General features: G+C 38.3%; 1 protein-coding gene across 3 annotated transcripts; it reads left to right on the forward strand.

Moving 5' to 3' along the window:
• The first annotated feature begins 1,512 nt into the window (after nucleotides 1-1,512).
• LOC120487737 (uncharacterized) lies at nucleotides 1,513-15,193 on the forward strand. 3 transcript variants are annotated; one of them, XM_089130862.1, is made up of 21 exons: nucleotides 1,513-1,638; nucleotides 1,721-1,876; nucleotides 2,203-2,292; nucleotides 2,380-2,443; nucleotides 6,062-6,190; nucleotides 7,141-7,235; nucleotides 7,398-7,448; nucleotides 7,551-7,929; nucleotides 8,345-8,521; nucleotides 8,743-8,831; nucleotides 9,905-9,974; nucleotides 10,214-10,308; nucleotides 10,469-10,519; nucleotides 10,623-11,001; nucleotides 11,140-11,316; nucleotides 11,533-11,621; nucleotides 12,449-12,738; nucleotides 12,911-13,059; nucleotides 13,149-13,243; nucleotides 13,634-13,923; nucleotides 14,127-15,193. In XM_089130862.1, exons 5-17 carry the CDS (start codon nucleotides 6,100-6,102, stop codon nucleotides 12,599-12,601), a joined length of 1,896 nt encoding a protein of 631 aa, XP_088986988.1. In that variant the 5' UTR covers nucleotides 1,513-1,638; nucleotides 1,721-1,876; nucleotides 2,203-2,292; nucleotides 2,380-2,443; nucleotides 6,062-6,099; the 3' UTR covers nucleotides 12,602-12,738; nucleotides 12,911-13,059; nucleotides 13,149-13,243; nucleotides 13,634-13,923; nucleotides 14,127-15,193. The 3 variants fall into 3 exon arrangements, with proteins under 3 accessions (XP_088986988.1, XP_088986987.1, XP_088986989.1); XM_089130861.1 differs by lacking the exons at nucleotides 1,513-1,638; nucleotides 1,721-1,876; nucleotides 2,203-2,292; nucleotides 2,380-2,443 and having other exon boundaries at nucleotides 5,969-6,190; XM_089130863.1 differs by lacking the exons at nucleotides 1,513-1,638; nucleotides 1,721-1,876; nucleotides 2,203-2,292; nucleotides 2,380-2,443 and having other exon boundaries at nucleotides 5,969-6,190; nucleotides 14,139-15,193.
• Nucleotides 15,194-16,108: the final 915 nt, after the last annotated feature.

Here is a 16,108-nt window from a genome sequence, read left to right on the forward strand (position 1 = left end):
TTGGTACAGCATGGGGGTGAGTAATTAATGACTTAATTTTCATTTTTGGGTGAACTAACCCTTTAAGAATTATCTTCTATCTGTGAATTACTGGAACGTCTGTCTGTATGTGTGTGTCTGTTATTCGCATATCTCTCGAACCGTTAGTCCGATGGGTTTCAAACTTGACAGGTGTCTTCTTGCTACGGGCACGAGTCATTGCAGTGCCCAGTTTGATGTTGTTTGGATTAGAAATGGAAAAGACATCATTAAATATATCGGTAAAAGAAGCACTTAGAAGGTTGTGGTTTAAAAATAAACATTCGGACAGCTAAACATTAAGTCAGCAACACTTGTTACTTCTGAATATTATATTTTATTCGTGGCCATCATATGTAGTAGCATATTCACAAACTGTTTGCTCAGGCATAGTGTTTTCTTGGAGTTCACTGTGTAGCTGCTCCCTGAATCATGTAGCTCAATTTTTCACATTTATTGAATGTCATTATGTCAGTATTAGTATTTGCTTTCAATCATGCACAAATAAAAATATCTCTGAACTTTTGCTGTGTAATTTGTAACAATGAGCACTCAAACGAAAACGGATTTTTTACGGACACTTTGCACTAGTTTATTAAATTCTTATTCGGTAATTAATAATTCTGAATGTAGACAGCATAAGATAAAACTGAAATAGACAACTAACCCCAGCTGCTCCCGACGAGCTGGATGGCGTCTTGCATGGCTGACACCACCGTCGGTGTATGAATGAGTGAGTGAATGGGTGAATGTGAGGCTATATGTAAGGCAGGGGCCATTGGGTCTGTGAAAGCGCTATATAAATGCAGTCCATTTACAATCAAAGCCTTGAAACATCAGTTGTAAAGTGCATGTAAAGATCATTGTTTTCTTCTTGAAGTTCCCTCACTCTTTAGTAAGGAGATTTGAGGTTCAGAGTCAACTAACCTTTTGTCACTCTCTTCTTTTAGGCTGGGTATTCCAAACCTTTGTGTCAAGAGGCTTGTATAATGCATAAGGTGGAACATAGCGACCATGTCGTAAAGTTATATGACTGGTTTGAAATGAAAGATCACGACATGGAATATCCACATACCAGCATAACCTTGTTTGATTTCATCAAACAAAACAGAGGTCGTCTGACTGAAGCAAAAGCTAAAGACATCATGCAGAAAGTCATCGCTGCGATAGAGCACTGCATGGATCAGGGTGTTTATCATAATGACATAAGCCTGAGAAACAAACCCGGTCTCATCCCAAATCGTCATATAACTGACGTTTTGGGACGTCTTTTGACCATACGTCAATATTCGCCTTTTTAGGGCCCCCTTAAACGTCGGTAGATGAGGTTATGGGATCCTAACTCTACCCCATACCTAAACTTAACCCTAAACCTAACCCGTCACCTAACTGACGTTAAAGGTAAAGCGTCAGTTGTATGACGGCCCGGGATCGCCATCTACCGACGTTTAAGGGGGCCCTAAAAAGGCGGATATTGACGTATGGTCAAAATACGTCCCAAAACGTCAGTTATATGACGATTTGGGATGAGACTGTGTTAGAGAAACATACTCAACATCCCATACACCATGAAGATCAAGTTAACAGGCTTTGGCAGAGCACTGCACATCAAAAAAAGTTGTGAGTTTGCTTTTTGAGCACAATTCCCTTATTATGCACAGGATATGGAAATGAAAACTTAAACTGAAAACTTTGCTTACAGGAAGAGACAAATCTACATCAATGATAGAGAGGAGATGTCGCGCTGTAATAGCAGCAACTGAAGACTTATGCAGAGTGCTGAAGGGGATGGTCAAAGGAAAAAGTGGTTTGAATTTGAAACCTTTGTTTGGTAGGAAAAAAGCAGACTTGTCCAAAGGTGAGACTAAAAACAAGAACGAAATGGAAATAGCATTGCTTGAAAGCACATAAAGCTCTTACACAAGTGACAGTAAAATTACCTTGATGACAAATAAGCAAAGTATAAAACAGAGCGGATTGACAATTAATTTTTAGCAATGAATCATGGGCATCCAGTAGTAACGCCGGTTTCACACTGCACGTGTTAGCAGTAAAAAAATACGCTCTGCTAACGTGTGCAGTTTGAAACAGGCGTAACAGCAACAAATGCAGTGTATTTGATGGTAACATTAGCTTACATAAATAAAACAGGACTAATCAGCTCTCTTCTGAAAACTTTTCCAGAATGCCTGGATCTACTTCAGAGACTTCGTGACAGAGAGTCAGGGATCATCTTACAGAAAACTGGTTTAAAGAAGTCCGAGTCGTCAGACAGTGAGTCTCTAGTTATTACCACTCTGATTCATGTACATTCAGCCTGATGTTTCTGGTGTTAGTTTTAATTTTTCCTTTTTTCCTAAGGAATGGATCAGTTCTCAATCATCGACCAGCGCTACAGATGAACATGCGCAGAACAACCCGAGAGGTAACATTAATACAAATCAATACTCACATCATGTTTGCACGGTATCACAATATTTGATTGTGGACGATTTAAATGTCTCCACGATCTGCTTTTGAAGAAATGTAGTATCATGTTACAGCGCACATTCAATCAGTTGCAGTTCTTATTGTACATTCATATCACATGGCAAGGCAGAGGTAGATTTGCACTCCTGGGACACTGCAATTCACAAAAGTTCGTTAATTGCATGTGATTGAAAGCCTTGGTGGTTAAACATTTCATTCGTATACACCCGAATCAGGACTAGTCACGTGTGTTATGCTACTGTTTGAATTTAAACAAGTACAAACTTTTTTAAACATCTTTAGAAAATGTATCTATGATGCATTTCAAATAATATGACATTGAAATCCTTGTGGGAATTTCAGTAGTACAAACGTATAATGTATGATCAGCCTTTTAACTATCCTGCAAACAAGTAAAAGTGAACAACATTAATTTTAGGTATGGTTACCCAGATAGCAAACTGACATTGAATCAACGTGGAAATATGACATCGAAACAACGTTGATATGACATTGTTTTGCTCATCGAATTAACGTTGAACCAACGTCAGATGCGTCATTCTTTCAAAACTAACAGAAAATCAACTTGAAATCAACGCGTTGTTTCAACGTTATGAAAGCAAACCAATTTTTGATTTCATTTAGCTTTGAAGAACGCCGCGTCTGACGTTGGTTCAACGTTAATTCGATGAGCAAATCAACGTTGTTTCAATGTCATGAGAGATGTCGTTTCCACGTTGATTCAATGTCAGTTTGCTGTCTGGGTAATGCAATGCTTAATAATAGTTGACAAGCATGGCATCCAAACTCTTATATGCAAAGTGTGTCCTTGTGTGCCTGACCGAGAGCTAGTGCTGGGCGGTATACTGGATCATACTGAAAACCGGTCTATATTTTTGTTATGATATAAATTTTTAATATACCGCCATTCCGAACGAACGTTACGCTGCGCCGCTCGATACTGTTTCAGACGGTCCCTTTTAGGGCTGGGTATTGAGACAAATTTCACAATTCGATTCGATTTTGATTCACAAGCTTGCAATTCGATTACGATTCTATTCGATTCAATATCGATAATTTTGGATATCAGTTACAATAAATGGCCATTTTTCTCAAGGGAATCATATATTGCTACGTATTTGGAGAAGATAATTATGGAAAACATCCACAAATGCTGCTATCCATATCTCGACTTCAGTGTGACGAATCTTGGTGTAAAGGTAATACATGGAAACACACACACGCAATAAATAATATTCCTCATTCCACTACAGTAAAAGAGGCTCCACTGCCCTTGAAAGCATCTAAACAAGCATTCTGTTAGAATAAACACTTCTGATGTCTCATGGCAAACATTCCTGTCAAGGCAAGAGTGAAAATGTGATGTTAATGTGATTTAAAGTACATAAGGCTGTGAAAATCGTGCTCATTTACATAGTTATAGACTTGTTTTTTTTAAAAAAAACTTGTTTATAGATGTTTAAAAATAGCTATTGAACTATTACTGTGGGGTGTTTATGAGCTGTTAATGAAAATCTCATAATGAAATCATGAAATGTCAAATTAAAATAAATCCGTTTTTAAAATCTAAACAATCAAATTAAAGCACTGGGATCGTTTGTCATGTGACCATTAGCCGACATCAGAGAACCACGAACTAGGGCTGTCACTTTTGTCAAAAAAATCTAGATCGATTTTTGAGACATAAGTTTTTATTGAATCGATTGTAAAATCGATTTTCCATGTTTAAACACGTTTCCATTTTAGCCAAATATAGGCAAATCCACGGACACCGCATGAGGGCGAAAGTAGGCCGATAGAGGGCGCTTAAGGCGCGCACTGGAATATTTCTGATTTTTTATTGACATGAAGCTTCGTGCACAATGACACACAGGAGTGTAACATTCTCGGAAAAAAAAAAAAAAGCAGAGTGGACTGCCATAACATCAATGAAAAACATTAGGATTCAACATGGCTCTGTTTACGATTAGAGTTATTATTTCGATTAGCCTACTACTTAAATGTCAAACAAATTTTGCCAACATAGGCGATTGCCTGAATCTGTATCTGTATGCATGAGACTTTCTGAATACCGGCAGAATTCACATTTTTCACTATGCATATGTACAATTTGCTGTTATGTGTGTGTGTGTGTGTGTGTGTGTGTGTGTGTGTGTGTGTGTGTGTGTGTTTCTGTGTGACGCGCGTTCGCTGCGAGCGTGTCGTGACGAGCTCCTTTCTGTCTATCGAGCTGGACGCGCTCTGAGAGAAGGCTGTTAAAATCGATTCCGATTCTCTATCTGTATGCATGAGACTTTCTGAAAACAGGTAGAATTCACATTGTTCATTATGCAGAAGTACAATTTGCTGTTATGTGTGTGTGTTGCTGTGTGACGCGTTCGCTGCGGGCGTGACGTGACGAGCCGGACGCGCTCTGAGAGAAGGCCGTTAAAATCGATTCCCTATTTTCGTTTTCCGATCGATTGTGCAATTGATTTTCGAACGTAAAGTGACAGCCCTACCACGAACAAGCAAATATGTTGTTAAATTACTTTAATTTTAACTTAAAATCTACTGCAATAATGGAATAAATGCATAAAGACACAACTGGTATCCCTTATATTATTACTGGCTGCACGTTTTTATCTTCTAACTAGACGAACACTGACACCCTGTGGTGAAATAATGGCGTATTAACAGCAGCTTTCTCGGATTGGCTTGTTTTGGATTTGAACTTCATGTTCCGATGAGTTTTGAAAATTCTGCACACGGTAAACATCAGAATATCCCTTCTTATGTCAATAAAAAATTCCAAAATATAAAATCTTATTATAGACACTCATTTTAGGTGGCGTTTGTTCAACTCAGTAGTACATTGAAAGTAAACATAACCGAAAGTGATATGTATTGTTTCCACACGGAAGATCGTGAAGTTCAGTGCAAGCGGTCCATTATATTTTATATAGCTAGACCATTTCACAAGATGTAAACAACACTGGTCCAGAAGCACTTCCTGTTTCAGTTTGTAACTGTTTTCTTTATTTCACATGTAAAGCAAACATCTCAAAGATGTTTGTTTACCTTTTTGATTCAGTTTTAAATGTTCTGTTGGTTGTATTTTATCCCAGCTTTTATGTCGTGTTAAAAAACTGAAACAGGAAGTGCTTCTGGACCAGTGTTGTTTACATCTTGTGAAATAAATTTTCCACTTTTTCTGATATGTCACCAAATTATCTTAACACATTTTGAATGGTTGTTCTCTCTTATTAATCCTGTCAAACCCTAAATTATTCTGACTTTAAATAAAAAACATTGAATAATACTAGAAATATTGCTTTTTTTATTATGAAGTGAAAGGACAAGATGAGATGTTTTATGTAGAAACATTAGAATAGAAAACAATATTTTCCCCGCTGTGAACAATGTAGGCAGCTTCAGTCTCACGCGCATTCGAAAATGACGTCATAAAAGAAGTTGAGCGTTGTCATGGGCAACGCAGTGTTGTGTTTGTGTTAGTTCAGCCGTGTGAAACAAACAAATAGTCTACAGTCAGTCTTCGTTGTTTGTTTTGCAGTTTATTTGATAAAGTTACCCAACCGGACAACTGTTATCATGGCACAGAACAAGAGAAAGCCCTTCGCTCAGTGCAACTCCCCATCAACATCCACAACCGACGCACCGAGAAATGAGAGAAGTGCTGATGGTAAGTTAAATTAAATGACCATTACAAATCCATCCACACGACCACGCATTATACCATAAGTAAACTTAAGTTTTTTCTTTTAATTCCAAGACATGTCTTAAATATTAGGGGTGGGGGGAATCGATACAGTATCGCGATATTTTCTGAGGCAATACTGTAAAATTATCTGTTTTACTTTCCGATTTTCTTGGTTTCTCTATTTTTCACTGCTTGAGAACATGGGTTGAATCCGAAATCGCCCCCTAAACAAGCATTCACTAAGTTAGGCTTATTCCCTAAGCTAGTCCACTACTGTTCGCTTGAAGGAGTGAATGAAAACGAGTGAGTGAATCCGGACAGCCGTTGAGCGTTGTGGGCTAACTTAGTTACACGTTAATACTGCAATGTAGGACAGAGACGCGATCTGACACGCGTCCCATTTTCTCACAAATGTCCATTTAAGACTTTATTTAAATCATTTTAGACAGCTCTTATGAGGACATTTGACAAAACGGACGTTTTGGCATAATTTGTGTGTAATGATGTGCTCAAGCCCGAACACCGGTAACACCGACTATCTAGCAATCCTGGAGCTCAACATTCATGTGAGAGGTCTCCTCTCCTATTCAGAGAATAATTACGTCCTGTCCTGTGTCCTGAATGTTCAAGAACAAGTTTTTGCACTTCAGTTGAAGATAATGTTTACAGAATTATATGTGACATTTAATTGAAATTGTCTTATTTTGCTCATTTTTTGTGATGTCTTTGAATAATGTGGGGAACATGAATCGCAATATATTGCTTGTATGACAATATATATTGAGAATCCCACCCCTATTAAATATCTAAACAAGTTTTGTAAAAAAATATATCTATATATATATATCTCATATCTCATATCTCAAATATTACTCTCCCTGCTGTCCATGCTTGACATTTCTTGTCAACTATAACCATTAATCTTTTAACAGGCGACATTCTGAGCCGGTTTAAAGTCGGCAGAATGCTTGGTGAGGGAGGATTCGGCAAGGTTTATGAAGGGAAGCGCTTGGAGGATGATCTTGAGGTATAGTCATTTCTTACATTTATCGATTTAGCAAATTCTTTTTCGTCTCACTATCCATTTCAAGTCCTTTTATTTTATGTTATGTTCACTAGGCTATGTGGTGCAATTTACATGTTTGTAAATGTAATTGTAATGGGCTAAATGTTTTGTTTTGTTGATCAGGTAGCAGTGAAATTTGTCAAAAAGTCAAAGAGCATGGAATACGTCAGAATTGTAAGTTTGATCATGAAAACAACATTTTTCCAAAACTGGACAAACATTTTTTATTCTAAAATCTTATAAAAATCCTACAACCAACAATGATCTTTCTTCCAGCCTGGTCATCCTACACCAGTCCCATTAGAGGTCGGCATGTTAAAATATGTTAATAGGGACCCCAAAGTTAAAGAGATCATTGAACTGCTGGACTGGCAGGACCATCCTGACGGATATATCATGGTCTTGGAGCGTCCCCCACACTGCGAAGATGTGTCTCATTTTTGGGATAATCGCAAACGCAAACTCTGTGAGGAAACGGCACGGACTATCATGGCACAGGCAACAAGGGCTGCTCAGACGTGCTGTGACCGAAGAGTTTTCCACAGCGACATCAAGTTACAAAACCTGCTGATCAACAAAAAAACACTTGAGGTCAAACTGATTGACTTCGGGTGCGGGAGATTCCTGGAAGAGTCCGCCTATTACGACTTCTGTGGTATGTATTATGAATCAAGGTTTAAAAGTTTTTATTTTTTAAATTTAGATGAATATGTTCCCACTAAATATGTCGCCTCACGCCTGGTTTGGCCATGGATTGATCTCACTTTTAAAACTCCAGAATTGTGAATAAAAACAACTAAATTATTAATTTACTCTAATGGATACAGAAGGTGTTGATACATGGGGCAACTTTTTTGAGCAATGTTGCAGAACGATGTTGCTTGGGCGCTTTCTCATTGAGAATGGGCAACAAATTTCTGTCTGGGTACTTTAGATCGGTCATGGGCCCTGTATCTCACCTGGTTTCCTGTTAACGGCAACATTGCTCAATAAGTTGCCCTGTATATCATCACCTGGAGAAAACATGCTATGGGATTTCAAGCTTAACCATCAGACAAATCTCTTTCTAGGCACAAGAATGTACTGTCCTCCTGAGTTCCACACAAGGGGCAATTACCACGCTAAACCAGCTACTGTGTGGTCTCTGGGAGTGCTCTTATTCGTAATGTTGGTTGGACGCTATCCAGAACCCGAAGACCATCTGAGGATTAAGGATAACACCTGGTCTATGTTTCACTTGTCCAACGGTAAAATTGCATTCATTATAAAAAAGATGATCAATTATAATTTCAAATCACCAAAATAGAACAAATGAAACAAAGAAGTAACAGTAACACCAAAACCAGAAAGCTTTATAAAACATGGCTGTTACCAGTTCCAGTTTTTTTTTAACCGTACAGTATAGCGTAGTCTAATCTCGCAGCTTAATAGAAAGACAGCAGGTGTAAAGTTTAAGGTCTCTTCACAGATTGCCGCGACCTGATTCGACGCCTCCTGCAGGAAAACCCAAGTGAGCGGATTGGTTTGGAGGAAATCATTTCCCATAATTGGTTTAAGGTAATGACCCTAATAAGCTAGAAATGAATTTGGATTTACAGGTGAAACTCGAAAAATTAGAATATCATGCATAAGTTAATTTATTTCAGTAATTTAACTTAAAAGGTCAAACTAATATATGATAGAGAGACTCATAACATGCAGAGTGTGATATTTCAAGCCTTTATTTGTTATAATTGTGATGATTATGGCATACAGCTATGAAAACCTTTTCACAATATTCTAACTGAATTTGGGGTTTCATCCATAATCATCACAATTATAACAAATAAAGGCTTGAAATGTCTCACTTTGCGTGTTATGAGTCTCTATGGCCTCGTTTACACTGCATGGTTCAAGTGACCTAAATCCGATTTTTTCCTCTCATGTGGCACAGATCGGATATGACCTGTGAACGTGTAAGCAGGAAAAAACGCATGGATTCCGATTTTCTCAGATCAGATTCAGGCCTCATTCATATGTGGTAATAAATCGGATATTAATCGGATACGTGCATTTACGTGTGCCATGTAAGCAGACAAATCGGATATTCCCCAGTAAATGCGAGACGTACGTCATTAAAAAGTGCGCGATTATAGGCGCGATGGAAGAAAGGATACACACAGTGGAGCAATGCGGAGGTTTCATGTCGTTTGAGTGTTTTGGGCGATGAGTGCAGGCAAAAATGCAGGGTTGTTACAGAAATAAATCTGTATTTGAAGACATTTCACGAGATAAATGAGGCATCGTTTTAAGTGCTCGCTACAGTGCCTCTCCTCTTATTCTCCGGCGTACGAGACCAATGTTTTGATGACTTTTCAAAATATTGGGGAAAGAAAAACACTGGATAATTTTATTCGCATCTGCATCCATTGAAGTTTGTGCTGTTTTGCTTAATTTCCCGGGTCAGAACGTCTGCATTTGGTAGTTTCAGCAGTGTATAGTGTAAATGCAAAAATCGGATATGGGTCACTTTTAAAAGATGATGTAAGCGGGTTGTCAATAAAATCAGATATAGTCAGAAAATCGGATTTGGGCATCAAGACCTGCAGTGTAAATGCAGCCTATAAAAAATTATTTTTACCCTCGCTCAGGTGTGCGACTCCCCCTCAACATCCAGAACCAATGCGGCTACTGCACCGAGAAATGAGAAAAGTGCTGAGGGTAAGTTAAATCAAATGACCATTACAAATCCATCCACACCACCACACATTATACCATAATTAAACTTAAGTTTTTTCTTTGAATTTCAAGACATCTCTTAAATATCTAAACAAGTTTTGTTAAAAAAGAAACTACAATTGTACAATACAATTGGGTTTACTGCCATATCTCAAATATTAGACTCACTGCTGTCCATGCTTGACATTTCATGTCAACTATAACCATTAATCTTTTAACAGGCGACATTCTGAGCCGGTTTAAAATCGGCGAAATGCTTCGTTTTGGAGAATTTGGCAAGGTTTATGAAGGGAAGCGCTTGGAGGATGATCTTGAGGTATAGTCATCTTACATTTATCAATTTAGCAAATTCTTTTTCGTCTCACTATCCATTTCAAGTCCTTTTATTGTATGTTATGTTCACTAGGCTATGTGGTGCAATTTACATGTTTGTAAATGTAATTGTAATGGGCTAAATGTTTTGTTTTGTTGATCAGGTGGCAGTGAAAATTGTCAAAAAGTTAAAGAACATGGAATACATCAAAATTGTAAGTTTGATCATGAAAACAACATTTTTCCAAAACTGGACAAACATTTTTTTATTCTAAAATCTTATAAAAATCCTCTAATCAACAATGATCTTTCTTCCAGCCTGGTCATCCTACACCCGTCCCATTAGAGGTCGGCCTGTTAAAATATGTTAATAGGGACCCCAAAGTTAAAGAGATCATTGAACTGCTGGACTGGCAGGACCAGCATGACCAATATATCATGGTCTTGGAGCGTCCCCCAGACTGCGAAGATGTGTTTGTTTTTTGGGATAATCGCAAACGCATTCTCTGTGAGGAAACGGCACGGACTATCATGGCGCAGGCAACAACGGCTGCTCAGACGTGCTGTGACCGAAGAGTTTTCCACGGCAACATCAAGTTACAAAACCTGCTGATCAACAAAAAAACACGTGAGGTCAAACTGATTGACTTCAGGTGCGGGAGATTCCTGAAAGAGTCCGCCTATGACGACTTCCGTGGTATGTATCGGCATGTTGTTAATGTTGTTATGTTGTTGTTAACGGCAACATTGCTCAAAAAGTTGCCCCGTGTATCATCACCTAGAGAAAACATGCTATGGGATTTCAAGCTTAACCAACAGACAAATCTCTTTCTAGGCACAAGAAGGTACTGTCCACCTGAGTTCGACAGATTGCAAAGGTACCACGGTAAACCAGCTACTGTGTGGTCTCTGGGAATGCTCTTATTCCAGATGGTGTGTGGACGCTTACCAGAACCCAAAGACCATCTGAGGATTAAGAATAACACCTGGTCTATGATTTACTTGTCCAACGGTAAAATTCCATTCATTATAAAAAAGATGATCAATTATAATTTCAAATCACCAAAATAGAAATGAAACAAAGAAGTAACAGTAACACCAAAACCAGAAAGCTTCATAAAATATGGCTGTTACCAGTTCCAGTTTTTTTAACCGTACAGTATAGCGTAGTCTAATCTCACAGCTTAATAGAAAGACAGCAGGTGTAAAGTTTACGGTCTCTTCACAGATTGCCGCGACCTGATTCGACGCCTCCTGCAGGAAAACCCAAGTGAGCGGATTGGTTTGGAGGAAATCATTTCCCATAATTGGTTTAAGGTAATGACCCTAATAAGCTAGAAATGAATTTGGATTTACAGGTGAAACTCGAAAAATTAGAATATCATGCAAAAGTTAATTTATTTCAGTAATTCAACTTAAAAGGTCAAACTAATATATGATAGAGAGACTCATAACATGCAGAGTGTGATATTTCTAGCCTTTATTTGTTATAATTGTGATGATTATGGCGTACAGCTATGAAAACCTTTTCACAATATTCTAACTGAATTTGGGGTTTCATCCATAATCATCACAATTATAACAAATAAAGGCTTGAAATGTCTCACTTTGCATGTTATGAGTCTGTATAATATATTAGTTTCACCTTTTAAGTTGAATTACGTAAATAAATGAACTTTTGCACAATGTTCTAATTTTTCGAGTTTCACCTGTATATTAATATTTAGAAGACACTTTTTTTGTCTATTTGTTTGATATGTTCTTAGTTTATTGTGAAACAGGAAAAGTCAAGGTCAAATCTCTTATATGTGTAATGTATGTTTATCATCAACCTGTTAGAAAGGGAAGCGATAGTCAGGAGAGACAGAAGAGGAGGAGTAGGTCGGAGCAGCAGCTGAGGTCAGGGTCAGAAAGTGGACGATCAGACCACTGCAGCCACTAGCGAGAGAAGTTTTCTGTTTATTAGAGCTCTGTACATCATTTTCAGAAAGATTAATGCAATCCCATATATACCTGGAAAACTGGCATGCCACCTGCCAGTTAAATAATCCAAGAAAGTGAAAACGTGTATTTCTGTTACTTTGAATAATGGCGAAAGGGGAAATGTATATTTTTCTTCTCCAATTATTTTTTCCCCAAAACAGTTGCTGTCAAAACCCAAATTTAATGGAGTGGAGAAGATCAAAACATGGACATACATGGCTGCTACGGGACTGAATGTGACCCCTGGACCGGATTACGCACAGGTACTCTGTTTCTCTGTCCAGGTCATATCCAGATTGAGTCGACGCGGCTGAAAAGCATCAACCATTTGAGGAAAATGAGATGCCGATGAGAAAGAGGACAAGGACGGGAAGTTTTGTGAAGCTGCCGTCTCTTCATTATCGCAGCTCAGACCAGACCACTGCACCGATAAATGAGAGAAGTGCTGAGGGTAAATCAAATGACCATTACAAATCCATGTGTTATATTTTAACAAAAGAATCACTATAATGGGTATGCAGTGTGTAATTATTATGTATTTCACACAGAACAGTTAGATATTGAGCTGACACTTTTTATCCAAAGCATCATTTATTTGAAACGTGAAATTCTCTACTGGACAGTGCCTGTGCTCTAGAGGATCATGGTCTTCAGGAACCTCTATCCAGTGGTCTTGAAGTCGTTCCTCCTGTAGATCCGCAGGTTCAAACCCCTTCAGCTCCAGTCCACCACAGTCCAGCACCAGATCACAGAGTGGACGTAACAACTGAGGGTGAGTTTACTGCCATATCTCAAATATTACTCTCCCTGCTGTCCATGCTTGACATTTCATGTCAAATATAACCATTAATTTTTTAACAGACGGCATTCTGAGCCGGTTTAAAATCGGCAAAATGCTTGGTGTGGGAGGATTCGGCAAGGTTTATGAAGGGAAGCGCTTGGAGGATGGTCTTGAGGTATAGTCATTTCTTACATTTAGCAAATTCTTTTGCCTCACTATCCATTTCAAGTCCTTTTATTGTATATAATGTTCACTATGTGGTGCAATTTACATGTTGTAATTGTAATGAGCTAAATGTTTTGTTGATCAGGTGGCAGTGAAAAATGTCAAAAAGTCAAAGAACATGAAAACAACATTTTTCCAAAACTGGACAAAAATTTGTATTCTAAAATCTTATAAAAATCCTCTAATCAACAATGATCTTTCTTCCAGCCTGGTCATCCTACACCCGTCCCATTAGAGGTCGGCCTGTTGTTAATAGGGGCCCCAAAGTTAAAGAGATCATTGAACTGCTGGACTGGCAATTATTTTTTCCCTAAACATTTGACTATTTTTTTCTCAACAGTTGCTGTCAAAACCCAAATTTAATGGAATAGAGAAGATCAAAACATGGACATACATGGCTGCTACGGGACTGAATGTGACCCCTGGACCGGATTACGCACAGGTACTCTGTTTCTCTGTCCAGGTCGTATCCAGATTGAGTCGACGCGGCTGAAAAGCATCAACCATTTGAGGAAAATGAGATGCCGATGAGAAAGAGGACAAGGACGGGAAATTTTGTGAAGCTGCCGTCTCTTCATTATCGCAGCTCAGACCAGACCACTGCACCGATAAATGAGAGAAGTGCTGAGGGTAAATCAAATGACCATCCACACCAACACCCATTATACCATAATTAAACTTAAGTTTTTCCTTTTAATTCCAAGACATGTCTGTTAAATGTTAAAAAAACTACAACTGTTACAATAATCATGTTACAATCAATGCTACAATAATCGTTACATCATAAGAAGAATGGCATCTATGCTAATTTTAGTGTCTTTGTTTATCCCGAGGTTTTCCCGCAGCCTGCCTGATCCAGGCCGTATCCAGATCTGGTGATGACCTTAGCCGGGTCACGATGACAATGCAGTGCTGAAGTGCCAACTAGCCTCTCCCTATGGAGGATCCCTTTCCCACTCTACAGATTAAGCGATGTGAATTCGTTTCGCGTCCCTACCCTGAAGTGATTCGAAAATCTGTATCAAATTTAGAAACAAGTAGTTTGTTCAGGCATGAGGGAATTTAAAAACCTGCGCGCATATATTCAAACGCACATAACTATTGAATCAATTCTTAATGCGCATGTGAACGTCATCAGCAGGGCTGTTACTACCAATTTATCACAGGTTCGCGTTTAAAGTCTATTTAAAAACATTCATATAAATTTTTACGTCACAGTTACTGTAAATTCGGCCTCTAGTTCATAAACGCCAGAGGAGAACTGGCCCCCGACTGAGCCTGGGTTCTCCCAAGGTTTTTTTTTCCTCCATCGGGTCACCTGATGGAGTTTTTCAGTTCCTTGCCACTGTCGCCTTTGGCTTGCTCAGTTGGGGATATTCAAATCAATTATACTACAGGCCTATTGAACGCTTGATTCTGATTGGTTGAGAACATTCAATAGGTGTGCAATTATTTTGACGGCTAAAGTAGTTTCAGGCAAGTTTGAACCGCATTACAGTTCCATATCACTGCGCGTAGTTAACGGAAAATAGGACAGAATTCATAACAAGAGAAGACATGCAGCCCCATGCGCTTGATCTGCAATTTTCGATGTCTAACTTCACAATCAAGTGACACATACAGTTTAATTTTAATAAATAAAGTATAGTCCTATCTATAATAGGCTAAATAGAAAATTAAACTGAATAGGCTATATAAATAAATGAATAGTCCTGCTGCACGGATTTTCGTAATTATTCCAGATAATATAACAAATAAATAATTATTGATTGGCTTACTTGTAAAAAAGTGCTTCGTGTGTTTCATTTATTGGGTTATCTACTGTCAATTATAGAAAACAATAATGAACGAATTAATTAAAACGAAGTTAATAAATAAATAATAATATTGACGCACATGCTTTTCTGTCTCATTATTTCAATGTCTCTCTCTATCTCTCTCTCTCTAATAACTGCATTAATTTGTTCCTTCATCTGAATTAGTACAAATGTGTTTAACCTCCATAAGGTGTCTTTCTGGTACTGTTCAAGATTCAGTTTTAAATTAACGGGGCTATAGACCCCTTTTGCGCCGACGTCACAGTTACGTCACGGCGCTAGCTGGAGGCAAAACAAAGTGAAAACTGGAGGCGGCCAATACAAAACAGCACAGATTTGGCTACATAATAAGGAGCTCAAATAATTGTTACTATTATTAAATGTCATCTTATTGTGTTGTCTGGTGCAAGAATTGATGAAAAAATGAATAGGCTGTATCTTGAACTTTTATTTCTAGAAAATATTCACATCATTAAAATCGCACTATAATGTCACTCTTTACATTGTCGTGGTCTCGGCGCTGGCTTGGCAGAACGGCGGATCGTACACACAAGTCTTGTACAGGACCATATAGGCATCTAAAGATTTATATGCCCTCAGTTTCTATTTACGATCGGTTTCTCTATAACACTGATGATCAACTGGCGGCCCGCCAAGCCGTTCGATCCGGCCCACGACTGGATTCCAAAATTGTGAGGATCAAAGAGAAAATATGTAGGCCTATTCTACACTATTAAAGCAACTAAAAGCAGCAACAACTGAGTCTCTTCTCAGTAATCACCACCATTTATGACTCTATTTAGGCTACACCCCAAAATGAGGACACACTCGTTACACTGTTTTGTATTTATTGTTTCACAGTTTTTTTTAAAACATAACTTTTCCTCATGCCCTTACTTAACATTTGTTTTTTATGTCAAAAGTCTCAACAACATGCTTGGAACTAGCAAACTCCTCAGGACTAAAAAAGGAGGAAAAAACGATCTGGCACAATTTAA

Source organism: Pimephales promelas, chromosome 5, assembly GCF_988280905.1.
Source record: "Pimephales promelas chromosome 5, fPimPro1.hap1.1, whole genome shotgun sequence".
Classification (NCBI taxonomy): Eukaryota; Metazoa; Chordata; class Actinopteri; order Cypriniformes; family Leuciscidae; genus Pimephales; species Pimephales promelas.